The following is a 27,477-nucleotide window of genomic DNA, read 5'->3' as shown; positions in this document are numbered from 1 at the left end:
TTGTCAGAGTACTCAAACTGGCAAGTCAGTGAGCTCTGTATAACGCGAACATCAAAGGCACTACCCCACAAGAGTGATCAAATGCTACAAGAACAGAAGCGAAATAAAAAGCAGACACTAACTAATCAGCCTCGGCTACCGAGTACTGGGAACCCAGAGGCAACAGACGTACCAACAACCTCAGCGATGAAAGCTATAATAATTGCACAATGGATTGTGGACCCGAAACTAGTACTGCCTTCCAAATGCTTTGACAAGAAGATAGCCTTCCAATAGGTTGGCACACACACACACACACACGCACACACACACGCACACACACACGCACAAACACACACACACACGCGAACGCATACTACTACTGTAGCTTGGTTGCCACAAGGGCCACACCACTCCGAAAGGAGCCAGAGTCACTGTCAGGAGCAGAAACGGAGATGACGACTCAGGTCACTCTGTCGACGGAACTGACGGTTGCAGCGAGAACAGCGAACACCATACGACGCTCTATCAGACTTGGTTGCTCGATGGCCACGGTCGCACTTGTGACGTCTGAAACCAGGCACTGACTTGAATTGCCGATTGCATGTCACACACAAGAGAGAAGCTTGGACGTTAAGCGGTATAGGTGATGCCGGCACGGACGCTTCCGATGGCTCCAGGGGCAAACAATGATGTACACGCAAGCCACCACGAGAGTGAAACCACCTCCTGCATGTACCACACTGCACAGCACAACGCTGTTCCTGGATGGGGAGACTTCGTTCTGCGCTACACTTGTGTCTTGCTTTGTCACCTGGTCGACGAAACGAACGGTGGCAGATAAGACAGTCCACCCGTTGAGATTGGTCATGGGAAGGACCGCCGAGGCTCGGTCCAACGGCAGACACCCACCAGGCAGATCGATCCTGAGCAATCCCATACCAAGCCAGATGTTCAATGCCGATGTGCCGAAGATCAGCCGAAATCACATCCCTCCAGCGACGACGGGGACCACACGCAGGCCGATTCGACGGTAGGAAGCCAAACAACAGCTGCTTGGGCACACGAACATCCGACATGCGGGCCACATGGCCAAGCCATTCAAGCCTCCGCTTCCGAAGCCGGGACCCATACACACACGAACGCATACACACACGCACACACCCGAAACTTTCTTGAAGTAGAGTTCCACGAACTACAGTTTACAGAAGGCTCTTTTCATGAAAATTAATGACATGACATTCCAGAGTGACGTAATCAAGTAAGGTACCCCACTGGCCGGAGAATGCGCGATGCCCTTGTACGGCAGAGTATTGAACGCAGCCAGTAGAGGGAATGTATGAAGATATGTTACAAATCTGAGTGTCACGTTATGTAAGATTTAGTCATCCATTACTGGTAGTCTGAAATTAAGGAGGAGCGAGGCAAGGAGGGGAAACAATAACACCACCTTTTGGTTCAGATGATAAGACCATAGAACGGTGGACTGCGAGCCATTCAGTAGTGGTGCAATGGTGGTATACATGCATGAAATGCAATGCATCGCTGAGAAGACTCGGACTGCCTTCTAATTTTTTCCTTGTACACATGATAGGCATGTAACCTCGGTAGGATAGACTACATTTTTGCGGCCCTGCTCCCACCGCTGCTTTGGCAAATCAATTGACATGTTTCTAAACCACTCATTTTCTCTACAGTAGACTCTATCTTACCGTTGTGTCTTTTAAGTATATAAAGATAGGAGCCGCACATAATTCAAAGTAAAAGATATAGAGGTACCATGAAACAGTTGTTTAAGTACTTTAGTTTCCCTTTCAATTTTCACAATTACACATTCCGCTGGGTGGGTACTAAGTGAAGTATCCCTGCCTGGCTAATACGGAAGTAATACGGAACTTTACCTGATGTGTATTTTAGTGTATCTCCGTATGTAAGCGTACGGCGTCTGTTGCATAAAAGCTGCTGCGCATTTCTGTTTTTATTAGATTTTATAGCAACGACAAACCTAACTCGAAGAAGAAGTAGTCAACCTCCAGGCGTGCACCAGAGAGAAAACTCTATTTATTTCCCGCTTCTTCTTTTACTTACTTACAATATATCCCAGGTGTGTACCTGAGAGAATAATAATAAAAGATAACTGGTGTTGATTTCACCACCGCGCCTCCACTCGACTACCATTACAATAGGTTCACGAATATAGTAGCAGCAGTTGTGAAGGTGCAGCCTTCCACAGTCTTTGTTTCCCGCTTCGGAACACCAATGATGGATCCGAATTTCTCCATCGCGGACGTAATGACCGGCAGTGGGGTGTCATCCTCCACACCAAATATATGCAGGGACTCAACTGCTCCATCACCAACTACTAATACTAACTGTTTTCCTTCCAATTTTAACGCTCTGGACAACACCTCGTCCCTAACGGCAGTGCAGGAAAACGAAACTCTACAGAATCCGCGCCTTCCACTCAGATCCACCTGCTTGATATCATCAGTGTTACACCACCTGACAGAAAAAGTCTGATGAAAAAGTCATGATCCTTCGAGGACCATTCTTCATTCAGCTGAATGAAAAAGAGATTCTAGACATCTTTATAACAATTCTAAACGCACTTTAGCCAGTTTCTGCAGAAAAAGATATCACTATCTGAGCTCAAAAGTTTGCTTAAGGCAGAGTACTCCACTGCCTGGAGTATGTGCGATGCCCTTGTCTGGCAGAGCTTTGAACGTAGCCAGAAGAGGGTATGTATGAAGATATGTTGCAATTCCGAGTGTCGCGGTATGTAAGATCTAGCGGTCCGAGATTGGTAGTCTAAACATAAGGAAGAGCGAGGCAGGGAACGTAAGCAATAGCACAGGCTTTAAGTCCATAGAACAGTGGACTGCGAGCACTTCAGTAGTGGTGCAATGGTGGTACACATGCATGAGATGCAATACACCTCTGGGAAAATACTCTGTCTTGAAATCTTTTCCTTGGTCACATGAGGGTAATGGTACCCCATCAGCAAAGGCTACACATTTCCGTCCCTGCTCTCACCCCAGTTCTAGCAACGCAGTAGATCTGTTACTAAACCACTCAATTTCTCTACAGTAGGCTCTATCTTACCGTTATGTCCGTTAAGTAATAAAAGTGGGAGCCGCAAATAATTCAAAGTAAAAGATATAGAGGTACCATAAAACAGTTGTTAGCTACCTAATTTTCCCTTTCAATTTTCACAATTACATATTCCGCTGGGTGGGTACTAAGTGTAGTATCCCTGCCTGGCTAATACGGAAGTAATACGGAACTAATACGGAACTTTACTTGATGTAGGAGCCGCAAATAATTCAAAGTAAAAGATATAAAGACGCCATGAAACCGTTCTTACGTACTATGCATGTCACAGACATTTTGGATAGTGTGACTAAGTAGTTAGTGCGGGGCGGGTTCTGGTGCACTTTTTGACCTTTGACCTTTGGGCCAAATAAGGCACACTGTGTCGGGCTCGTTTGGTCTGGCTCGGGGACTCCCCCAGGGTTTGACCTTTGACCTTTGGGTTAAATAAGGCACACTGTGTCGGGCGCGCTTGGTCTGGCCCCGGGCCGGGCCGGGACTCCCCCAGGGTTCGACCTTTGGCCCTGCCATGCCATAAATGTCATCATGTTCTTTTCCGTGGCGACCGTGCACTTGTGCACGTTCGGTGCATTCGCACCAGGGAGTAGTAAAAGACGTACTACTCCCTGATTTGCACATCGTAATTGTGCAGTGAATGACATATTGCGCATGCGCGCATAAGTACGCGGAGCGTGCGACCTTCAGTGGCCCTGCGTGTGGAAAAGACGTATACACCAGGTGTACTAGTACACGTGTCATTGTAGGGTGATAGCCGACCTCATATACGCTGTACGGGGAGATTATTTCCTCAGTATGTTGTAGGCAGTGCTGGAGGTGACGTGACGATGGCGGAGCCAAGTGCAAAACGATCTAGGCAGCCCAGACATATAGCTAGACAGCCCACCTCGAGTGCCGTGCGTGGGTTTTTGAAAAAGTTTTCTTTGCCAGGTTCAGGCACTGATCCTCTCGTCTTTTTCAGCAGCCATCATGACGAGCTCCGACAGGTTCTGCTCGAGGAGCTTCAGTCTCACCCTTTCAAGGTGGTTTTAGTTTTGAGGGTGGAGATGACACGAGAGTCGGCCACGGGTAGTACGTCTGCCGTCCCGTTTTTTAGAAGTAGACCGGCTCGGATCCTCAGCGAAGGGGACATTGATAGTGCAGTCAAGACGATGGTGGCGAGGATCACTGGTCTTATTGATAAGTGGATGCAGAACGGATCCAACTGGACCGTTTCTCGAGTGAGACAGCTGGATGTGTCGACAGCAAAGTACACTCCTCTTCGAGGTGAGTTTCTGTTCATCCGGCAGTGTTTGTTCGAAGCCTGTCGAATTTCTTGTGGAAAGTTGTAGATGTATGTTTTGTACCAGATGTACAGTTTTTCGTGATTGTCGAGAGGGTGTAGTTGTGATGTGGTGTTACTCTGAGCAAAGCCTTCGTTGTATTTTTGTGGTGTTCTGTAGGTGGTGCAGCTGCTATCCCGCCGAAATTAGAAAAAAAGAAGGCCATCATTAACGTAAAGAACAACGATGACAGGTGTTTGATGTGGGCGTTGTTGTCAGCGCTGCACCCCGTCGAACAGAATGCTGAGCGTGCATCCAAGTACACCCAGTATGTTGATGAGCTGCGGTTCGATGGTGTGATGTTCCCTGCAACGCTCCGTGATGTACCCAAAGTGGAGTTACAGAATGGTCTTGCAATCAATGTGTTTGGCTACGAGTGGAATCTGTACCCACTCTATCTCAGCGAGCGACAGGAGACTCCAATCAACCTCCTTCTTCATGACAACCACTTCACATGGATAAAAAACTTCAGTCGTGCATGTGAGAATAAGAACAAGCGGGCAACACACTACTGCTTGCGATGCCTCTCCGCACACAAAACAGCAGACTCCCTGCAGCATCACAGCGAGAGATGTCAGGTGATGAAGCCCGTGCCAGTCGTCATGCCCACAGCAAAGGACAGAATCCTCAAATATACAAATTTGAAGCACAGGATGGTGGCTCCATATATCATTTACGCTGATACGGAGGCCATCATTGAGCCGATGGAGGAACAGCATGGCAGCAGCACTGTACGCACAGCCCGTCATGTACCATGCAGCATCAGGTATGTTTTGTTGTTGGTGTTGTTTTTGACTAATGTTTGCTGTACTCATGCCTGCACAGTGCTTCCTGTTATTCCTTCTTGTCTTGTTCTCCCCTAATTGTGTTCGTGTTGTAGTACGTGCATTTTGTGTGATTCCATTTTTTTTTTTAAATCACTCATTCTTACTTTCCTTCTTCTTTTATGCTCTTGTAGATATGCTGCCATCCGATCCAACGGTGAAGTCCGTGGCGAGTTTGACGACTGCAGTGAGAATGCCATTCACAACTTTTTCGACAGTCTCAAAGAGTTGGAAGGCAGTATCCAGGAGGATTTGGCTGATATCAAGCCAATTCGCATGACGGCAGAACTGGAGCTTGAGTTTCAGAACGCAGTCAACTGCTGGATATGTGATGAAGTACTTGGAGAAGATCGTGTTCGTGATCATGATCATCTCACTGGTAAGTATTATAATTTTTTGTTTATTTTTGTTGTTTTGCAGTTGTGTGTAGATATGCGCATGATGTGTATAGTGCATTTTCATGTCTTTGTAGCTGTTTGCATCTGTGTTTTATCATGGTGTATTGAATTGTATTGTCTGTGGTATCACCTTCACTGTAGATGTTTACTATGTTTGTGTATTCCCCTCTTTCTGAATATCTGCACAGGCAACTACCGCGGTGCTGCACACTACCAGTGTAATATTCAGCTAAGTATCTACCCAGATCGCCAGATCATTCCGGTTGTGTTTCACAACCTGAAAGGGTACGATGCTCACCACCTCATCGCCCACATTGGTATGACTGAGGTTGAAGAGGTGGAGTACGAGGACTCTAACCAGCGTAAGCGGATTAAGAAGGTTGGTGAGATCAGTGTCATCGCCAACAACATGGAGAAATATATTTCATTCAAGTGGCGTCAGTACCACTTCATCGACTCCATGGCCTTCTTGAACTCCTCTCTTGACTCGTTGGTGAGCAACACGGAAGATGCGCTCAAGCTTACTCGTACATTGGCCCATCATGACCTTCTCCTGCGTAAGGGTGTCTACCCCTACGAGTACATGGACTCCTTTGCTCGGTTTGATGAGACACAGCTGCCACCTAAATCAGCATTTGAGTCTAGTTTGACTGGAGAAGGTATCAGTGATGCCGACTATGCCCATGCTCAGAACGTATGGCAGGTAAGCAGCTTGTGCCTTCTGTATTGTGCTCTACTTATGACTTTGAATGCTGTTGTGATGTGCTCTACTCATTTTTTTTTGTACTCATTGCTCTCTATCTGTGGATGCTTGTGTGCATGTGTGTATGGATGCTTGCGTGTGTGTGTGTGTGTGCGTTGTTGTTTTGTTTTTCGTTTTGCAGACATTTGAGTGCAGTACAATGGAGACCTATCATGACCTCTATTTGCAAACAGATGTCTATCTTCTAGCAGATGTCTTTGAGCATTTCCGCAAGACGGCATACAAGACGTATGGGTTGGATCCAGCCCATTACCTTACTCTCCCAGGTATGTTCATCAGTCTTTGTTGTTGTCCAATGTATTCTCTCCTTTAGATGGTGTTCTCTGTTAGTATTCTTGTGCTTTCTTGTCGGTGTATTTATATACTTTTTGCATGGTGTATTGACTTTCGTGTTTGCGTTCTGGTGTGTTGTATGGTGTTATGTAGGATATGCATGGGATGCTCTACTACGGTTCACCCAGATTGAACTGCAGCTGCTCACGGATGTAGACATGCATCTGTTTGTCGACGCCGGTCTACGTGGGGGCATCTCAATGGCGTCGCAGCGGTACGGCAAGGCCAACAACCCAACGATGGATCAGTACAATTCTGCCGAGCCCACATCATACCTGCTATACCTTGATGCCAACAACCTGTATGGCTGGGCTATGTGCCAGAGTATGCCGACATCCGAGTTTGCCTGGTGTGACAAGAACCTGTCCGAGATACTGGCACACCCTGTAGATTCGAGCACTGGGTTCATTGTGGAGTGTGATCTTGAGGTACCCTCTTCGCTGCACCACTACTTCAATGATTATCCACTCGCACCGGAAGTGATGAGAACATTCTCAGATAAGCTATCACCATACCAACAAGCACTTGTGGAGGAGCTCAAAGTGTCAGCCGTAGATGGAGTCAAGTTGACACCCAGTCTCCTACCCAAGTCCAAGTATGTGTTACACTACCGTACACTGCAGCTGTATTCGCGTCTGGGCATGGTGGTGACCGCTGTTCACAAGGTGTTGGGATTTCAGCAGAGTGCCTGGATGGCTCCCTACATCAATCTGAACACTGCACTTCGCACGAGGGCTACAACCGACTTTGAGAAGAGCTTTTACAAGGTAAATGCAACCGTTGTGTGCAGTCTTGTATGTTGTTGTTGTTGTTGTTGTTTTTGTCGCATGTATGGTGCAAGTGTGACGTGGAGTATGCTAATTGAAAAATATGCTGATGTGAAGGAATGGCATGATATGATTCTCATGCGTCATGTTTGCCTGTTTGTGTGCTGCAGCTGATGAACAACTCAGTCTTTGGCAAGACGATGGAGAACGTTCGTAATCGAATACGCATCGATCTCTTGCGAGAAGAAAGTGAGGAGCAGGTACTGAGGGCAGTGAGCAAGCCTACATATGTGCGGCACGACATTTTCCCGAACGGGCTTGTCGGAATAGAAAAGCAGCACACTGAGATCAAGCTCAACAAGCCGGTCTATGTGGGTATGTCGATACTAGACCTGTCAAAGGTACACATGTACTCCTTCTACTACGATGTGCTGAAGGAGCAGTACGGTAGCAGAATCCGGCTGTTGTACACCGACACCGACTCTGTTATTGTGCACATAACCACCGGTGATGTTTATGCAGAGATGGATCTGTCTCTGTATGACACCAGCAACTTTCCCACTGACCATCCTCAGTACACTTCTGTCAATAAGAAAGTGGTTGGCAAATTCAAAGATGAGCTTGGTGGGAAATCCATGGTGGAGTTTGTAGGTCTAAGATCGAAGATGTACTCCTACATCGGACAGGAATCGGCCAAACGGGCCAAGGGTGTGCGAAAGGCAGTCCTGGCAAATACCATCACCCACAAGGACTATGTAGATGCACTGCTCAGTCATCGTGTGTCTTCCAGGCCTATGACGGGTCTCCGATCACATTGCCACACAGTGTATGAGGAGGTAACCACCAAGGTGGCATTGTCTCCATTCGACTGCAAGCGGTACATACTGGATGATGGCATGGCCACACTTGCATATGGTCACAAGGACATTTAATGGACAGGACCCCACATTGAACATGTTTCATCATTTTCATACAAAACTCCCCGCCGTTCTTCTGTCATGAATTCCTCCTATCTTGGCGTGTGGGGCCGGCTCAACCAATATACATTTTTGTTAAATATTTCAGGCTTGTGCCTCAATCATATTGCAGGATATAGTGCATCGTGCGGTATAATAATCTTCATCGTATCATCAAATATTGCCCTACACACTTTGGTTTGCAGTGTGTGCACAGCATAGTCCATATATCATCAAATTGATCAAGTTCAGTAGCTGCGGGCATATATTTCCCCAGCTTGAGAAAATGCTTATATACTTGCGTAAATTTATGCTCACAATGATGACATTAAAATGAGATTAACTCTACCACACATTATATTACCAGACACTGCTGTTGTTGTTGTTGTCGTCGTCGTTGTTGTTGTTGTTGTTGGTTGTTGTTGGCTGTTGCTGGCTGTTGTCGGTTGTTGTTGGTTGTTGTTTTTGGTTGTTGTTGTTGGTTGTTGTTGTTGGTTGTTGTTGGTTGTTGTTGTTGGTTGTTGTTGGTGGTTGTTGTTGGTTGTTGTTGTTGGTTGTTGTTGTTGGTTGTTGTTGTTGGTTGTTGTTGTTGGTTGTTGTCGGTTGTTGTTGGTTGTTGTTGTTGGTTGTTGTTGTTGGTTGTTGTTGTTGGTTGTTGTTGGTTGTTGTTGTTGTTGTTGGTTGTTGTTGTTGTTGGTTGTTGTTGTTTGTTGTTGGTTGTTGTTGTTTGTTGTTGTTTGTTGTTGGTTGTTGTTGGTTGTTGTTGGTTGCTGTCGGTTGTTGTCGGTTGTTGTCGGTTGTTGTTTGTTGTTGTTGGTTGTTGTTGTTGGTTGTTGTTGTTTTTGGTTGTTGTTGTTGGTTGTTGTTGTTGGTTGTTGTTGGTTGTTGTTGGTGGTTGTTGTTGGTTGTTGTTGTTGGTTGTTGTTGTTGGTTGTTGTTGTTGGTTGTTGTTGTTGGTTGTTGTCGGTTGTTGTTGGTTGTTGTTGTTGGTTGTTGTTGTTGGTTGTTGTTGTTGGTTGTTGTTGGTTGTTGTTGTTGTTGGTTGTTGTTGTTGTTGGTTGTTCTTGTTGTTGGTTGTTGTTGTTTGTTGTTGGTTGTTGTTGTTTGTTGTTGTTTGTTGTTGGTTGTTGTTGGTTGTTGTTGGTTGTTGTCGGTTGTTGTCGGTTGTTGGTTGTTGTTGTTGGTTGTTGTTGTTGGTTGTTGGCTGTTGGTTGTTGTTGTTGGTTGTTGTTGTTGGTTGTTGTTGGTTGGTTGTTGTCGGTTGTTGTTGGTTGTTGTTGGTTGTTGTTGTTTTTTGTTGGTTGTTGTTGGTTGTTGTTGGTTGTTGTTGGTTGTTGTTGGTTGTTGTTGTTTGTTGTCCCATGAGACAATGAAACTACAAAGGAAAGTGGCTACTGACGAGGCGCCTGTGACCACGCCAATGCCTGAAACTGATGAAGCTGAGGAACGGAGGATCCTTGAGTTGGCCGTTAGTTGACTTGAGCGTGATTAACGCAGTGTTTACACTCCTCAGCAAATCCCATCAAATCGGAGCACATGTCGACGGGAGCTTAGAGTTGGCGCTGCTCAGTAATGGCAAAATATTTTAAATGGCCGCCAAGACCTTTCTCAATAGGCGGAAGAGTCACCTGTATGCAATACGTTGTATATGTCATGTGTGTGTATTGTATATGCATTGGGCTCGAGTAACTCAACAGCATTTGCTCAGTAACACTCAACACTTCCACCATCAAATGGGAATACACATGTTGAAGCAAGCTTAGAATGAGCGTTACTTGGTAATAACAGAATGAACCCGATGACCTACATGTACGTAAACAGGTGGCTAAATCACTGGTACACAAATGCATTCGGCATGAGATACGCATTTACGCACTCATCAACTGTGATATGTTCCATGCGGTCGCCAGGTGTGTGTCTCTGCTAGGTAAATGGACGGGATAAGGTATTATATCCAGTTCATGTTCGAGTCCGTTGTAGTTTTGACAGAGATCGAGATGTCACGCTGGTTGCTGAATTGGATGACGGGAACGCAAACCAATAGTGGTCAGGAAGTTGGTCCACGAGCTGCTGTTGTCCAACGGAACGATGATAGTGACGAAGATGAAGCAGAAGAAAGTGTTAAATTTGTTCTCAGGAAAAGGAAGAGAGTGACGACATCATCCTTGCTCCTACCTGTCATGTTGAATCCAGGATTTCTGGGTTTTGTAGGATCGTTGCCACGCAAGCGTCGGTTCTGGTCGGCTCATGCTGATGGCGACGATGATGGTGTATGGGAAAAGAGATCTTGGGGACATGGAGTAGACTTGGACAAGACTTCCAAGGTGTCGAAGATGAGAGGTTCATCGAAAAGTTTCGAGTGACCAAATGCATATTTCTGGCTGTGCACGATTTGGTCAAAGATACCATTGATTGTCAGACGACGCACTTGCGCAAGTGATCTCTGGGAAAAAACGTCTTGCAATATTCCTCCAATGGATGGCTCATGCCGAGGAATTCCAGCAGTTGGCAAAAGAGTATCGCATTGGTACTTCTACAGTCCATAGCATCATGCAAGCGTTTGTATCTGCATTCCGACAACTGGCCCCTAAGTTCATTGTCTTTCCCCAAGACCAGCTCAATGTATGATTTTGAAAGTGCTGTCAACTGCACCAGCACAGCCAGGTAGGTGGCACAGAGATTTAAACCCGGAGACAACGTCAGCTACATTGAGCTGGTCTTGGGGAAAGACAATGAACTTAGGGGCCAGTTGCCGGAATGCAGATACACACGCTTGCATGATGCTATGGACTGTAGAAGTACCAATGCGTTACTCTTTTGCCAACTGCTGGAATTCCTCGGCATGAGCCATCCATTGGAGGAATATTGCAAGACGTTTTTTCCCAGAGATCACTTGCGCAAGTGCGTCGTCTGACAATCAATGGTATCTTTGACCAAATCGTGCACAGCCAGAAATATGCATTTGGTCACTCGAAACTTTTCGATGAACCTCTCATCTTCGACACCTTGGAAGTCTTGTCCAAGTCTACTCCATGTCCCCAAGATCTCTTTTCCCATACACCATCATCGTCGCCATCAGCATGAGCCGACCAGAACCGACGCTTGCGTGGCAACGATCCTACAAAACCCAGAAATCCTGGATTCAACATGACAGGTAGGAGCAAGGATGATGTCGTCACTCTCTTCCTTTTCCTGAGAACAAATTTAACACTTTCTTCTGCTTCATCTTCGCTACCATCATCGTTCCGTTGGACAACAGCAGCTCGTGGACCAACTTCCTGACCACTATTGGTTTGCGTTCCCGTCATCCAATTCAGCAACCAGCGTGACATCTCGATCTCTGTCAAAACTACAACGGACTCGAACATGAACTGAATATAATACCTTATCCCGTCCATTTACCTAGCAGAGACACACACCTGGCGACCGCATGGAACATATCACAGTTGATGAGTGCGTAAATGCGTATCTCATGCCGAATGCATTTGTGTACCAGTGATTTAGCCACCTGTTTACGTACATGTAGGTCATCGGGTTCATTCTGTTATTACCAAGTAACGCTCATTCTAAGCTTGCTTCAACATGTGTATTCCCATTTGATGGTGGAAGTGTTGAGTGTTACTGAGCAAATGCTGTTGAGTTACTCGAGCCCAATGCATATACAATACACACACATGACATATACAACGTATTGCATACAGGTGACTCTTCCGCCTATTGAGAAAGGTCTTGGCGGCCATTTAAAATATTTTGCCATTACTGAGCAGCGCCAACTCTAAGCTCCCGTCGACATGTGCTCCGATTTGATGGGATTTGCTGAGGAGTGTAAACACTGCGTCAATCACGCTCAAGTCAACTAACGGCCAACTCAAGGATCCTCCGTTCCTCAGCTTCATCAGTTTCAGGCATTGGCGTGGTCACAGGCGCCTCGTCAGTAGCCCATTTCCTTTGTAGTTTCATTGTCTCATGGGACAACAAACAACAACAACCAACAACAACCAACAACAACCAACAACAACCAACAACAACCAACAACAACCAACAACAAACAACAACAACCAACAACAACCGACAACAACCAACCAACAACAACCAACAACAACCAACAACAACAACCAACAACCAACAACAACAACCAACAACAACAACCAACAACCGACAACAATCGACAACAACCGACAACAACCAACAACAACCAACAACAACCAACAACAACCAACAACAAACAACAACAACCAACAACAAACAACAACAAACAACAACAACCAACAACAACAACAACAACCAACAACAACCAACAACAACAACCAACAACAACCGACAACAACCAACAACAACAACCAACAACAACAACCAACAACAACAACCAACAACAACAACCAACAACAACCACCAACAACAACCAACAACAACAACCAACAACAACCAACAACAACAACCAACAACAACAACCAAAAACAACAACAACCAACAACAACAACCAACAACAACAAACAACAACCAACAACAACCGACAACAACCGACAACAACCAACAACAACCAACAACAACCAACAACAAACAACAACAAACAACAACAACCAACAACAAACAACAACAACCAACAACAACAACAACCAACAACAACAACAACAACCAACAACAACCAACAACAACAACCAACAACAACAACCAACAACAACAACCAACAACAACCGACAACAACCAACAACAACAACCAACAACAACAACCAACAACAACAACCAACAACAACCACCAACAACAACCAACAACAACAACCAACAACAACCAACAACAACAACCAACAACAACAACCAAAAACAACAACCAACAACAACCGACAACAGCCAGCAACAGCCAACAACAACCAACAACAACAACAACAACAACAACGACGACGACAACAACAACAACAGCAGTGTCTGGTAATATAATGTGTGGTAGAGTTAATCTCATTTTAATGTCATCATTGTGAGCATAAATTTACGCAAGTATATAAGCATTTTCTCAAGCTGGGGAAATATATGCCCGCAGCTACTGAACTTGATCAATTTGATGATATATGGACTATGCTGTGCACACACTGCAAACCAAAGTGTGTAGGGCAATATTTGATGATACGATGAAGATTATTATACCGCACGATGCACTATATCCTGCAATATGATTGAGGCACAAGCCTGAAATATTTAACAAAAATGTATATTGGTTGAGCCGGCCCCACACGCCAAGATAGGAGGAATTCATGACAGAAGAACGGCGGGGAGTTTTGTATGAAAATGATGAAACATGTTCAATGTGGGGTCCTGTCCATTAAATGTCCTTGTGACCATATGCAAGTGTGGCCATGCCATCATCCAGTATGTACCGCTTGCAGTCGAATGGAGACAATGCCACCTTGGTGGTTACCTCCTCATACACTGTGTGGCAATGTGATCGGAGACCCGTCATAGGCCTGGAAGACACACGATGACTGAGCAGTGCATCTACATAGTCCTTGTGGGTGATGGTATTTGCCAGGACTGCCTTTCGCACACCCTTGGCCCGTTTGGCCGATTCCTGTCCGATGTAGGAGTACATCTTCGATCTTAGACCTACAAACTCCACCATGGATTTCCCACCAAGCTCATCTTTGAATTTGCCAACCACTTTCTTATTGACAGAAGTGTACTGAGGATGGTCAGTGGGAAAGTTGCTGGTGTCATACAGAGACAGATCCATCTCTGCATAAACATCACCGGTGGTTATGTGCACAATAACAGAGTCGGTGTCGGTGTACAACAGCCGGATTCTGCTACCGTACTGCTCCTTCAGCACATCGTAGTAGAAGGAGTACATGTGTACCTTTGACAGGTCTAGTATCGACATACCCACATAGACCGGCTTGTTGAGCTTGATCTCAGTGTGCTGCTTTTCTATTCCGACAAGCCCGTTCGGGAAAATGTCGTGCCGCACATATGTAGGCTTGCTCACTGCCCTCAGTACCTGCTCCTCACTTTCTTCTCGCAAGAGATCGATGCGTATTCGATTACGAACGTTCTCCATCGTCTTGCCAAAGACTGAGTTGTTCATCAGCTGCAGCACACAAACAGGCAAACATGACGCATGAGAATCATATCATGCCATTCCTTCACATCAGCATATTTTTCAATTAGCATACTCCACGTCACACTTGCACCATACATGCGACAAAAACAACAACAACAACATACAAGACTGCACACAACGGTTGCATTTACCTTGTAAAAGCTCTTCTCAAAGTCGGTTGTAGCCCTCGTGCGAAGTGCAGTGTTCAGATTGATGTAGGGAGCCATCCAGGCACTCTGCTGAAATCCCAACACCTTGTGAACAGCGGTCACCACCATGCCCAGACGCGAATACAGCTGCAGTGTACGGTAGTGTAACACATACTTGGACTTGGGTAGGAGACTGGGTGTCAACTTGACTCCATCTACGGCTGACACTTTGAGCTCCTCCACAAGTGCTTGTTGGTATGGTGATAGCTTATCTGAGAATGTTCTCATCACTTCCGGTGCGAGTGGATAATCATTGAAGTAGTGGTGCAGCGAAGAGGGTACCTCAAGATCACACTCCACAATGAACCCAGTGCTCGAATCTACAGGGTGTGCCAGTATCTCGGACAGGTTCTTGTCACACCAGGCAAACTCGGATGTCGGCATACTCTGGCACATAGCCCAGCCATACAGGTTGTTGGCATCAAGGTATAGCAGGTATGATGTGGGCTCGGCAGAATTGTACTGATCCATCGTTGGGTTGTTGGCCTTGCCGTACCGCTGCGACGCCATTGAGATGCCCCCACGTAGACCGGCTTCGACAAACAGATGCATGTCTACATCCGTGAGCAGCTGCAGTTCAATCTGGGTGAACCGTAGTAGAGCATCCCATGCATATCCTACATAACACCATACAACACACCAGAACACAAACACGAAAGTCAATACACCATGCAAAAAGTATATAAATACACCGACAAGAAAGCACAAGAATACTAACAGAGAACACCATCTAAAGGAGAGAATACATTGGACAACAACAAAGACTGATGAACATACCTGGGAGAGTAAGGTAATGGGCTGGATCCAACCCATACGTCTTGTATGCCGTCTTGCGGAAATGCTCAAAGACATCTGCTAGAAGATAGACATCTGTTTGCAAATAGAGGTCATGATAGGTCTCCATTGTACTGCACTCAAATGTCTGCAAAACGAAAAACAAAACAACAACGCACACACACACACACGCAAGCATCCATACACACATGCACACAAGCATCCACAGATAGAGAGCAATGAGTACAAAAAAATGAGTAGAGCACATCACAACAGCATTCAAAGTCATAAGTAGAGCACAATACAGAAGGCACAAGCTGCTTACCTGCCATACGTAACGGAGCATGGGCATAGTCGGCATCACTGATACCTTCTCCAGTCAAACTAGACTCAAATGCTGATTTAGGTGGCAGCTGTGTCTCATCAAACCGAGCAAAGGAGTCCATGTACTCGTAGGGGTAGACACCCTTACGCAGGAGAAGGTCATGATGGGCCAATGTACGAGTAAGCTTGAGCGCATCTTCCGGGGTGTTGCTCACCAACGAGTCAAGAGAGGAGTTCAAGAAGGCCATGGAGTCGATGAAGCGGTACTGACGCCACTTGAATGAAATATATTTCTCCATGTTGTTGGCGATGACACTGATCTCACCAACCTTCTTAATCCGCTTACGCTGGTTAGAGTCCTCGTACTCCACCTCTTCAACCTCGGTCATACCAATGTGGGCGATGAGGTGGTGAGCATCGTACCCTTTCAGGTTGTGAAACACAACCGGAATGATCTGGCGATCTGGGTAGATACTTAGCTGAATATTACACTGGTAGTGTGCAGCACCACGGTAGTTGCCTGTGCAGATATTCAGAAAGAGGGGAATACACAAACATAGTAAACATCTACAGTGAAGGTGATACCACAGACAATACAATTCAATACACCATGATAAAACACAGATGCAAACAGCTACAAAGACATGAAAATGCACTATACACATCATGCGCATATCTACACACAACTGCAAAACAACAAAAATAAACAAAAAATTATAATACTTACCAGTGAGATGATCATGATCACGAACACGATCTTCTCCAAGTACTTCATCACATATCCAGCAGTTGACTGCGTTCTGAAACTCAAGCTCCAGTTCTGCCGTCATGCGAATTGGCTTGATATCAGCCAAATCCTCCTGGATACTGCCTTCCAACTCTTTGAGACTGTCGAAAAAGTTGTGAATGGCATTCTCACTGCAGTCGTCAAACTCGCCACGGACTTCACCGTTGGATCGGATGGCAGCATATCTACAAGAGCATAAAAGAAGAAGGAAAGTAAGAATGAGTGATTTAAAAAAAAAATGGAATCACACAAAATGCACGTACTACAACACGAACACAATTAGGGGAGAACAAGACAAGAAGGAATAACAGGAAGCACTGTGCAGGCATGAGTACAGCAAACATTAGTCAAAAACAACACCAACAACAAAACATACCTGATGCTGCATGGTACATGACGGGCTGTGCGTACAGTGCTGCTGCCATGCTGTTCCTCCATCGGCTCAATGATGGCCTCCGTATCAGCGTAAATGATATATGGAGCCACCATCCTGTGCTTCAAATTTGTATATTTGAGGATTCTGTCCTTTGCTGTGGGCATGACGACTGGCACGGGCTTCATCACCTGACATCTCTCGCTGTGATGCTGCAGGGAGTCTGCTGTTTTGTGTGCGGAGAGGCATCGCAAGCAGTAGTGTGTTGCCCGCTTGTTCTTATTCTCACATGCACGACTGAAGTTTTTTATCCATGTGAAGTGGTTGTCATGAAGAAGGAGGTTGATTGGAGTCTCCTGTCGCTCGCTGAGATAGAGTGGGTACAGATTCCACTCGTAGCCAAACACATTGATTGCAAGACCATTCTGTAACTCCACTTTGGGTACATCACGGAGCGTTGCAGGGAACATCACACCATCGAACCGCAGCTCATCAACATACTGGGTGTACTTGGATGCACGCTCAGCATTCTGTTCGACGGGGTGCAGCGCTGACAACAACGCCCACATCAAACACCTGTCATCGTTGTTCTTTACGTTAATGATGGCCTTCTTTTTTTCTAATTTCGGCGGGATAGCAGCTGCACCACCTACAGAACACCACAAAAATACAACGAAGGCTTTGCTCAGAGTAACACCACATCACAACTACACCCTCTCGACAATCACGAAAAACTGTACATCTGGTACAAAACATACATCTACAACTTTCCACAAGAAATTCGACAGGCTTCGAACAAACACTGCCGGATGAACAGAAACTCACCTCGAAGAGGAGTGTACTTTGCTGTCGACACATCCAGCTGTCTCACTCGAGAAACGGTCCAGTTGGATCCGTTCTGCATCCACTTATCAATAAGACCAGTGATCCTCGCCACCATCGTCTTGACTGCACTATCAATGTCCCCTTCGCTGAGGATCCGAGCCGGTCTACTTCTAAAAAACGGGACGGCAGACGTACTACCCGTGGCCGACTCTCGTGTCATCTCCACCCTCAAAACTAAAACCACCTTGAAAGGGTGAGACTGAAGCTCCTCGAGCAGAACCTGTCGGAGCTCGTCATGATGGCTGCTGAAAAAGACGAGAGGATCAGTGCCTGAACCTGGCAAAGAAAACTTTTTCAAAAACCCACGCACGGCACTCGAGGTGGGCTGTCTAGCTATATGTCTGGGCTGCCTAGATCGTTTTGCACTTGGCTCCGCCATCGTCACGTCACCTCCAGCACTGCCTACAACATACTGAGGAAATAATCTCCCCGTACAGCGTATATGAGGTCGGCTATCACCCTACAATGACACGTGTACTAGTACACCTGGTGTATACGTCTTTTCCACACGCAGGGCCACTGAAGGTCGCACGCTCCGCGTACTTATGCGCGCATGCGCAATATGTCATTCACTGCACAATTACGATGTGCAAATCAGGGAGTAGTACGTCTTTTACTACTCCCTGGTGCGAATGCACCGAACGTGCACAAGTGCACGGTCGCCACGGAAAAGAACATGATGACATTTATGGCATGGCAGGGCCAAAGGTCGAACCCTGGGGGAGTCCCGGCCCGGCCCGGGGCCAGACCAAGCGCGCCCGACACAGTGTGCCTTATTTAACCCAAAGGTCAAAGGTCAAACCCTGGGGGAGTCCCCGAGCCAGACCAAACGAGCCCGACACAGTGTGCCTTATTTGGCCCAAAGGTCAAAGGTCAAAAAGTGCACCAGAACCCGCCCCGCACTAACTACTTGACTACCCCTCAATTGAACTTCAGCTTTTGCTCGTGAGTAGCAAAACAGTGTGTCTGGTTTAAGCAATTAGTGACGTGAAACAACAAAGAAAACAGCTGGTAAAGTGTATAGCGCTAGATGGTTAATGTTCAGGTGGTTAGTGAGAGAATGCGGGTGATTGTATTAGACAGGGAAAGTACAGTATATCAGAAAGAATGAATGTATTCTTGTAACCACGATGGCTCGCTGATAAGAAGTATGAAACAAAAGCACTCTTAGGAGATCAATGTGTTGTATGGTGGCGGAGGAGCTGGTTATGAAGATGCGCGCAATGCCCTGAAATGGTAAACACTCCCTTAGTGCATGTCTGTATTAATATTATGTTAAACAAAAGCATTGCTGGCTTTTTGGAAGCCGGTGATTAAGAATTGAATGGCAGGTTGACTCTCCTGCAAAAGAAATGTATGGGTCGAAAGAGGCATCACATAATATCCAAGGATAGCCAAAAGCCATCACGAAAAGAGGAAACCAGTGAAAACGTTCAAAAAAGTGCAGAATTTTGCATTTGGATGCAAATGAGCACAGTGTGTGTAGTGAATCTAGTAGTGCATTGGGTTTTAGCCACGCCTTCTTAGCTTCATTTCCACAAACTTCAAACTCTTGAACCCGCCTTGATAGTACACTGCACCAGCTGTGTCTCCATCACTACGTCCATACAATCCATTCAAATTGACAAAGTAACACGCGTGATACCACCAACCACCCTTGTACCTATTGGAACAGTCACTACTGTGCGAGTCATGGTCACGGTCTCGAGTACTGAACTGTTGTCCATTGTGGACTCTCATGCTGTCCACCAAGGTAGGGCTTGAGAATCCTGAAACATGTAGTCTGTAATTGTTAGCTTCCCCTTCAACACGGAATGTAGACCACTTGGCATAATGCTTCTCTCCAGTTGTCTTGAACATCATATCAATACGCAGTTCATAAGTACTACCAGCTTGTGACGTCAGATAGTGTAGTATATCTAGACCCAGCCAGAACTCTCCAGCAGCTGATCCGAATCCTCGTTTGTATGCATTCCAGTCACGGTAAAAGTCCACTGAACCATCTTGTCTTCTCTGAAACACAGTCCAGCCACCTCCATCAGTCTCTTGATCACAGAGTGCAGTGACTCTTGTTGTCGGTGTTCTGCCATTGAATACACCTGACGGACCAGAGTCGGTTCTCTTGCAGAGAAATGATACTGTAGAATTAGGAATCAGAATAGTAAAAAATGGTCATCACAGGAGAAAGGTGCCAACGAAGTCCATAATGTTTTACTGAAGACACAACCTAGTACAATAAACGCCTATCTGTGGTTTCGGCGTTACCGCGAGCTTGCGCAGCATGAAAGTTTGTATTTTGTATTCTTTTTTTTTTACTTTGCAAAGTCAAACGGTATCGTTGCCCAATAATATGACAAAGCCCGGTTTGGGGGGGGGGGGGGGGCATAACATAATCATTCTCTGTCACAATCAAATGTGTAGGTACTCAGTAGGGAGGGATAAAAGAGTAGAAGAATGGCAGAAGGCTACAGAGTTGATGTGGAGTAGAGATATACGTGCCTATCAACAAAGCTACAAGTGACTGATCATAGCAAAACTTCCAACTTCTTGTTGAATTAGTGGAAATGTAAAACCGCGTTTGCAATATCAGCAGGCAGGCAGGCTTAGTGGCATGGTCTGAGACCATGATTGAAAAGCAGAGGGTACCAGGTTCTCTATCTCAATCTAACCAACCAACCAACCAGGTTCAAGTTCTGCTTGGGAGCGGAAGGCATCCAGCCAAGTCTAACGCGCACAATGAATATTTATCTCTAAGACCGATCTGTGTCGAGTGAGTACAAACGGTAAGGTACTTTGATTCCTGGGTGCAAAAGTAATACAAATGACCCTCGTTTTCGCCCTAAGCAGCTTTACCCTCCATATAACAGCAGCTATCAACCTCGCTCTCCATCTTTAACTCACTACTTGTTTGAAGTAGTAGTATCACAGTATCGCAGATTCTACATTCTGCAATACCGACACGTCATGAATACGTCTTGGGGCGAATTTAACACATCAACAACATTTGGCTGGAGATAGAATCAGGATTCCTGAAGGGAACAAAACACGGGATATCTCACGACGTTCGGAGAATATTGCCAATAACCTCCTCGTCGATTGAAAATTCTGGTAAATAAACCTGGTACAACTGCGCTGCATTGCCCTGGCTAACTAAATATTCATGTAATCATCATGGTTCACTCGGGGAAATTGAAAAGCTGTCTTCCCACTCCACGCTAGGCTTCGGCGGATTATGCTCGCGAATTCATGGAATTATGCTTTCCTAGATTCTCGCATTATGCCCGCAAAATGCTCACATTATGATTTGGCACCCGGGGACACATATTCACTTTGCTGTACTTATGGAGTCTCAAAGTACGGAAAATGTAAGTTTCTCGTACTTGCAAGTGGCCAAATATAATATTATAATATAATATTATGTGGAAGAGAAAAAGACATATGGATACGAGTTAAGAGTAACTCTCCATCACTGTAACATGATACTATATACAGTCAGAAAGTGCAATAACTAGGCACAAAACTGACAGAGTACTGAAACATTCGACGTCCTGACACCTAGCTTCAACACATCTCCGTAGCGCTAACCGACAGCCTTCCAAAATGGAAGGTTCAAGGTTATGGAAAAGACCAAAGAGGGGAAGGCAAGCGCAACGAAAACGAGCAAAAGCTACAGTCCCAACGGAACAAAGAATGTCGATTGTTACTGGACGATGACGAGACCAGTACGATATTTGACAAAGCGGTCTAACTACAATTCGAAGCAGCAAAGCAGCACACCACCCAACTTGGGTGGGTCATAAATATCAAAGATAAGTAAAGAAAGGGAAGCTTTGCGAAAACGAATTGTACAAGCCGAAAGCCAAACTCCTACAGTACTCCTCATGCATGACATTGTGATGGACTAGTTGACTACAAAACAAGTTGTTTCACACGACGTACGTTTCGCCGTATGGTTCGTGACGGCTCATCAGGTGTGCAATTTGAAACTCGGATGTTGAGCCATAAATAAATGTGGAAGAGAAAAAGACATATGGATACGAGTTAAGAGTAACTCTCCATCACTGTAACATGATACTATATACAGTCAGAAAGTGCAATAACTAGGCACAAAACTGACAGAGTACTGAAACATTCGACGTCCTGACACCTAGCTTCAACACATCTCCGTAGCGCTAACCGACAGCCTTCCAACTTGGAAGGTTCAAGGTTATGGAAAAGACCAAAGAGGGGAAGGCAAGCGCAACGAAAACGAGCAAAAGCTACAGTCCCAACGGAACAAAGTAGGAGTTTGGCTTTTCATTGAAAACACTATCTGCATGACCTCCAAACCCTTAACCATGCAGACCACAAGCACTAATCAGGTGCAATCATTGTACACAATTGTGTAGCCTACATACTAGAACTGTGGTACAACCATGTAGTTATGCTCCTACCTCTGAACGGATGCCAAATTATGCTACAAATTTTCAACCACCAAAATAATGCCAATGATTATGCCGGCATAATCCGCCGGTGCCTACTCGAATCTAACGCGTTTGGACTCTCATTCACGTTGGAAAGGTCTTCTCTTTCACCTACATTGTACCTCGTCTTGGCATAGCAAAATCGCTGAATGAAAGTATGTCGATAAAGTTGATAGTTATAGTGATCCAGCCCCAACATAAAACAAGAAAGAGATGATGGATGAGGGTAGTTTCTCATGGACGGGTGACATAGCCTCACAGGGAGTTCGTAGTCCAGAGCCAATTATTTTGACGCAAGTGGCGGTGAACCTTTGTCTTGAAGGATTGGAGAGACTTCAACATGGGCATGGGTTCCGGAAACATGTCTTGCGGACACCTATTCTATTCATCCACTACACCATAATGGGAACGAACGCTGGAGAAAGTTGGGGGCCGCAGGGAGGAACACTGTTTGTAGCTGATGCTGATGGCGGACACGGAGCTGCGACCTTGTCCGTGGGACGAGGCTAGCTTCCTGGCGAGGCGACACGAGCGCAGAAAGGTCTAGATGGTCTTGAAGGCACATTAGCTTGTACATGTACGTTAGAGCGTACACTTGGCTGTCAGCTTCTTTGTGCAATCACATGATATATTAGTGGTTCATGGGATTCATACAGGCGGAGGGGTACGGCCTTTGTAAATAGCTTTGTATATATTTTGCCATATTTTGAGGGGAGGTACCGTGGGAGGCCGAGGCACCTGCGGAGTGTTGAGGACTTGCGCCGTCTCGAGCGGATTGCTGTGGACCGTCCAGCATGGAACGCGCTGGTGAAGAGTGTTTGTGGACACCCTCGTCACGAGTAGAAACAGCCATGGCACCCTTATAAACTCATAACAACCATTCTATAATAATATTACTATTCGAATATTTTAATAATTATCCGGCAACTCAACCTCATACGTATAATTATCTGGCCACCCATTGACCATAATGCTACATGAGGAGATAATAATGATGACATTTTTCCAATGAGACCAATTTTATGACGCTCCATGTTACTGAAGGACTACCTTCGATCATTGGTTTTGTAGAGCCCCATTCTCTAGGAGCTGTCTACATCTGCTTTGTTTATTTTATTTATTTCACTCAACTCGTGGTTCATGACCAATTGTTTCAATGTCCAGCATAAGCGAACGTGTGGATCAAGCATAACTGCTTGGTTGACGCTGCCGCGGGAATGCGTAAAATGAAGAATAATATTTCAATATTCTATCCAATATCACCTTCCCTCAACTAATGAATAATAACCATTTTACCTTGATTTCTCTGGACTTCGCTCAGCCTTTCATTCTGTGGAAAATACCAACAAGAATCAACATTTTAACTTAACATTTGTAAAGATGAGGCTAAAATTTGTATTTCTGACGATCACCAATTTGATTTGCGCTTTAAAATGCACAAAACCTGTTTGGGGATTCCCCGTTTCGTTTCACTGGAAATGTTTTTCATTTTTTATAGCGGCTGAAGGAAATGGTGACTGCGATCGCGAGGATAAAAAATGTAACAACTAAGTTGTAGAACATTGCTGTCATACCGAAGGTCTACAATTATTTTAATACACGTCCACAGCGACATGTATACACCAGCTACTGAGCTGTGGTAGAATTGCAAAGGAATGCTCTCCTTCCATCGGCAGCTATCCTGCGTAAGGTCTTTGGTTTGTAATGCTTCTGGGGTGGGTATTTGATTTCATTTGGTCGTGCTTTCCTCCAAACCCTCTCGTGTTTCCTAAGACGGATATTAAAAGCGTTGTGCGTTTCTATCCATAGTTTGCCCAACAGCATTTTAGAAGAATTAATATGGTATCAATGATGCACGGCTCCACCTTTTGTGGCGGAATGCTTGCACGGTGGGTACCAATCGCCTGGCTTCGGCCAAATGCTGATGAACATACACTCAAACGCCTCTTATCCGGACGCCTCAGATACGGGCACGTCTCTCTACCGGGCACCTTTAGCTTGAGTTCCTATGGCAAAAATGCTTCGAATTTGGGGGTTTTGAACTTTTTCCGTATTCGGAAGTGCTTATTTTTCACTGCCAACCTATGTAATCCACACATTTTTACCAATGGGTTCCTTTTGTATCCTGAACATGTGCAATACGTTCCAAATAAACTTCTTCAAAAAGTGATATGATACATGGTAGATGAGTTATTCTGAGATACGGGCAAATCTGAGATACGGGCAGTGCCCGGTCCCAAGGTGCCCGGATAAGAGACGTCCGAGTGTACATCAATATTACAGACGAACATCTCCGTATGTCATTATTTGGGTTGTATACTGGCAGATTATATATACTCGTGAAGCATTCAGTATTGTGCTGGGTAATTAACCCTAATTATACCAACCCTGGTCCAGTCATTGCAAAGTTACTCATAGCATGGTAAACACAGGTTCTACTTCTGTAATCGACGCAATCTGCCATTATGATGAACTCACCAGTGAGGCAACTTGAGATGACATCTGATTCATAGTGGAGTTTACATTAGTAAGGATCCTCGTACCCAGTTGTTGAAGATATGAATCAATACGATTGATATCATCCTGTCTTCCAGCACGTAGTTCATGTTTTAGTTGTTGCACATCCTCACTGACTTGATGTAATGTGTTGGATTGCTGTTTAAACTTAGCTACATCCCACCACTCTGGAGAGCAAGCCAAGTAAAAAAATCACGTTTCGTGTACGGCGTTTCGTATTCGGCTAAATCAGGCAACATTTGCTTTTTCAGGAGCACCGTTTATCCCCAATCATCGCCATGCATCATCGCAATCCCAAGAGATTTCCAAAATCGCTTTCCTAGCCGTGTTTATTAGTGTATTTTGGTGACTAAACCAAGCTACCCAAATCATTTCAAAAATATTCATTATACATTTTACAAATATTAGCAAAAATCGTTCCACCGTGACCAAAAGCATATACATCTACGTACTCTCTAGAAGTCATCGTTTACTAGGTAATAATTCCGTCCTTACATAATGTAATGATGAATGCATGTTAAGCGCGGTCATTGTTCTCTCGTGCAAGACAGTTTCCACGTCGTCATCGTAAAGAACTGAAATATGGTACATTACAATATGAAAGAAAAGCTGCTTGGAAATCGTTTGCATGCAAGTGGAACAAAAACGACAGGAAGGTGTGAAGCCACAAAGGGAACAATTGATTAGTTTGGACATCATTGCCACACACAGCTTCTAACGTGAATCACCCAGGCAACTCACAACCCCCTAGAAGTTGGATGATAATAAGATACGAATGAGATATGTCTCATTGTTTAGGTCACAATCAATCGACGACGTACCCCCCCCCCCCCACCCGGAAGCGCCCTATCAGATTATCAGAGAATTGGAAGCATCAGGCATCCCTGATTTTGGGAACTGCTGCTTGTAGTGATCTATCTACCAAGGACGTTAGGAGCATTTACTGATACTTCTTTGTGCTCCGAGGATGGATGGTGGAATGTGTTTGGAAGAGAACACGTCACTGTGTTTCATTATGATGCGAGCTAGGATAAGGATTAATGATGGGTATTGTGAACATTATCCCTTCTTAACGATTTATTAAAAATAGTGCAACTTCCCACTTAATCAGATCAGCATCAATAGGTTGTGTTGTACTCTCACTTTCTTCACAACGTTTTCCAATATACAATGGTGGACAGTGACAATGAAATGATGATCCTCTCTGTTGACATGTTGCACCGTTCTGACATGGATTACCAGAACATGATGGCAGTACTGTGATGTGGGGATGGCAAACAAAAGAAGGACAGGAGAAAAGAGGCAGCATGTTAAAGGTATAATCTCGCATGGAACTCAGATAGAAGGCAAATAAAAAAGACATTGAATTTCACCATTTCTCTTCACACATCTTACGCGAAATATTTTGTGTAGCCTGATCGAGTGAAAGAACAAATCTGTGTTTGGGTGTTCGAAGATTTTATTTGAAGGGAAACACAAGAAGACCTTGGACACGGTGATTAATCAACAACGTGGAGTTACACATAACATATATGTTGGACTCAGTAGAGCGTCCAGCCCCTATATTATGTCCAACCCCTATAATTGTAGAGTCCATTGGTCCAAAATCAACTATACAGAGTCCAAACTTGGAATCAACTGTGAGCTCAAAGTTTAGATGGACATCACTCCCTGTATAGAGTCCAGCCAATTGGCTTCACCCCTCTATAGAGTCCATTGGTCCAAAATTCACAGTGCAGAGTCCGAACTTTGAAATCAACTTATAAATTAGACATAGGATCTGCTGCAAGCAGTGAATAACGTTATTAATAAATTAGCGCGAAGTGAAAGTAGGGTGCGGTTTGACATTTTGTGCTCCGAGGATTAGCCTCGAGGTGCGTCTCTCTACAGAACTACCCCTCCCCATTACTGCTTAGAACTAATAGAAGAGACCAACTGTTGGATATCCCGTGTTTTGTTCCCTTCAGGAATCCTGATTCTATCTCCAGCCAAATGTTGTTGATGTGTTAAATTCGCCCCAAGACGTATTCATGACGCGTTGGTATTGCAGAATGTAGAATCTGCGATACTGTGATACTACTACTTCAAATAAGTAGTGAGTTAAAGATGGAGAGCGAGGTTGACAGCTGCTGTTATATGGAGGGTAAAGCTGCTTAGGGCGAAAACGAGGGTCATTTGTATTACTTTTGCACCCAGGAATCAAAGTACCTTACCGTTTGTACTCACTCGACACAGATCGGTCTTAGAGATAAATATATTCATTGTGCGCGTTAGACTTGGCTAGATGCCTTCCGCTCCCAAGCAGAACTTGAACCTGGTTGGTTGGTTAGATTGAGATAGAGAACCTGGTACCCTCTGCTTTTCAATCATGGTCTCAGACCATGCCACTAAGCCTGCCTGCCTGCTGATATTGCAAACGCGGTTTTACATTTCCACTAATTCAACAAGAAGTTGGAAGTTTTGCTATGATCAGTCACTTGTAGCTTTGTTGATAGGCACGTATATCTCTACTCCACATCAACTCTATAGCCTTCTGCCATTCTTCTACTCTTTTATCCCTCCCTACTGAGTACCTACTTGTACAAATTTGATTGTGACAGAGAATCA

At 45.0% G+C, this 27,477-nt stretch overlaps 4 protein-coding genes across 5 annotated transcripts in view; 2 read left to right on the top strand and 2 right to left on the bottom strand.

The window, feature by feature from the left end:
* Positions 1-3,783: 3,783 nt before the first annotated feature.
* On the top strand, positions 3,784-6,883 carry LOC135830317 (uncharacterized). Its single transcript, XM_065342582.1, has 5 exons — positions 3,784-4,353; positions 4,530-5,175; positions 5,368-5,612; positions 5,820-6,334; positions 6,821-6,883. The coding sequence occupies exons 1-5, from the start codon at positions 3,915-3,917 to the stop codon at positions 6,881-6,883; spliced, it is 1,908 nt and encodes a 635-aa protein (XP_065198654.1). The 5' UTR covers positions 3,784-3,914.
* Positions 6,884-6,908: 25 nt separating this feature from the next.
* LOC135830339 (uncharacterized) lies at positions 6,909-8,650 on the top strand. The gene is made up of 2 exons (XM_065342607.1): positions 6,909-7,494; positions 7,665-8,650. The coding sequence occupies exons 1-2, from the start codon at positions 6,928-6,930 to the stop codon at positions 8,424-8,426; spliced, it is 1,329 nt and encodes a 442-aa protein (XP_065198679.1). The 5' UTR covers positions 6,909-6,927; the 3' UTR covers positions 8,427-8,650.
* Positions 8,651-13,543: 4,893 nt separating this feature from the next.
* LOC135830320 (uncharacterized) lies at positions 13,544-15,811 on the bottom strand. Its single transcript, XM_065342584.1, has 3 exons — positions 15,525-15,811; positions 14,691-15,364; positions 13,544-14,526 (listed from the first exon to the last, which is right to left on the bottom strand). Exons 1-3 carry the CDS (start codon positions 15,808-15,810, stop codon positions 13,765-13,767), a joined length of 1,722 nt encoding a protein of 573 aa, XP_065198656.1. The 5' UTR covers position 15,811; the 3' UTR covers positions 13,544-13,764.
* Positions 15,812-18,788: 2,977 nt separating this feature from the next.
* The window catches only part of LOC135830333 (angiopoietin-related protein 7-like), a 175,954-nt gene continuing 167,265 nt past the window's right edge, over positions 18,789-27,477 (bottom strand). The window contains exons 4-7 of one of the 2 annotated variants that reach the window (XM_065342601.1): positions 26,014-26,127; positions 24,832-25,037; positions 23,650-23,683; positions 18,789-20,028 (exon numbers count right to left, since the gene is read on the bottom strand). In XM_065342601.1, coding sequence (XP_065198673.1) covers positions 19,400-20,028; positions 23,650-23,683; positions 24,832-25,037; positions 26,014-26,127 — 983 coding nt within the window. In that variant the 3' untranslated portion in view covers positions 18,789-19,399. The remainder of the gene's footprint in view (positions 20,029-23,649; positions 23,684-24,831; positions 25,038-26,013; positions 26,128-27,477) is intronic. The other variant, XM_065342600.1, reaches the window with a different exon arrangement.

The sequence above is a fragment of the Sycon ciliatum genome (genome assembly GCF_964019385.1).
Source record: "Sycon ciliatum chromosome 5 unlocalized genomic scaffold, ocSycCili1.1 SUPER_5_unloc_1, whole genome shotgun sequence".
NCBI classification, from domain to species: domain Eukaryota; kingdom Metazoa; phylum Porifera; class Calcarea; order Leucosolenida; family Sycettidae; genus Sycon; species Sycon ciliatum.
This window is presented reverse-complemented; position numbering and strand designations above follow the sequence as displayed.

What these genes read in the sequence shown, in the direction of transcription:
- LOC135830320 (XM_065342584.1), bottom strand. Translation starts at nt 15,810, where the DNA reads ATGACTTTGAATGCTGTTGTGATGTGCTCTACTCATTTTTTTGTACTC. An exon ending in CCATTACCTTACTCTCCCAG is followed by an intron (nt 15,365 to 15,524) that starts GTATGTTCATCA and finishes GGTGTTATGTAG; the next exon opens with GATATGCATGGGATGCTCTA. An exon ending in TTGAGAAGAGCTTTTACAAG is followed by an intron (nt 14,527 to 14,690) that starts GTAAATGCAACC and finishes TGTGTGCTGCAG; the next exon opens with CTGATGAACAACTCAGTCTT.
- LOC135830317 (XM_065342582.1), top strand. Translation starts at nt 3,915, where the DNA reads ATGGCGGAGCCAAGTGCAAAACGATCTAGGCAGCCCAGACATATAGCT. An exon ending in TGATCATGATCATCTCACTG is followed by an intron (nt 5,613 to 5,819) that starts GTAAGTATTATA and finishes ATATCTGCACAG; the next exon opens with GCAACTACCGCGGTGCTGCA. An exon ending in ATGCTCAGAACGTATGGCAG is followed by an intron (nt 6,335 to 6,820) that starts GTAAGCAGCTTG and finishes GGTGTTATGTAG; the next exon opens with GATATGCATGGGATGCTCTA.
- LOC135830339 (XM_065342607.1), top strand. Translation starts at nt 6,928, where the DNA reads ATGGCGTCGCAGCGGTACGGCAAGGCCAACAACCCAACGATGGATCAG. An exon ending in TTGAGAAGAGCTTTTACAAG is followed by an intron (nt 7,495 to 7,664) that starts GTAAATGCAACC and finishes TGTGTGCTGCAG; the next exon opens with CTGATGAACAACTCAGTCTT.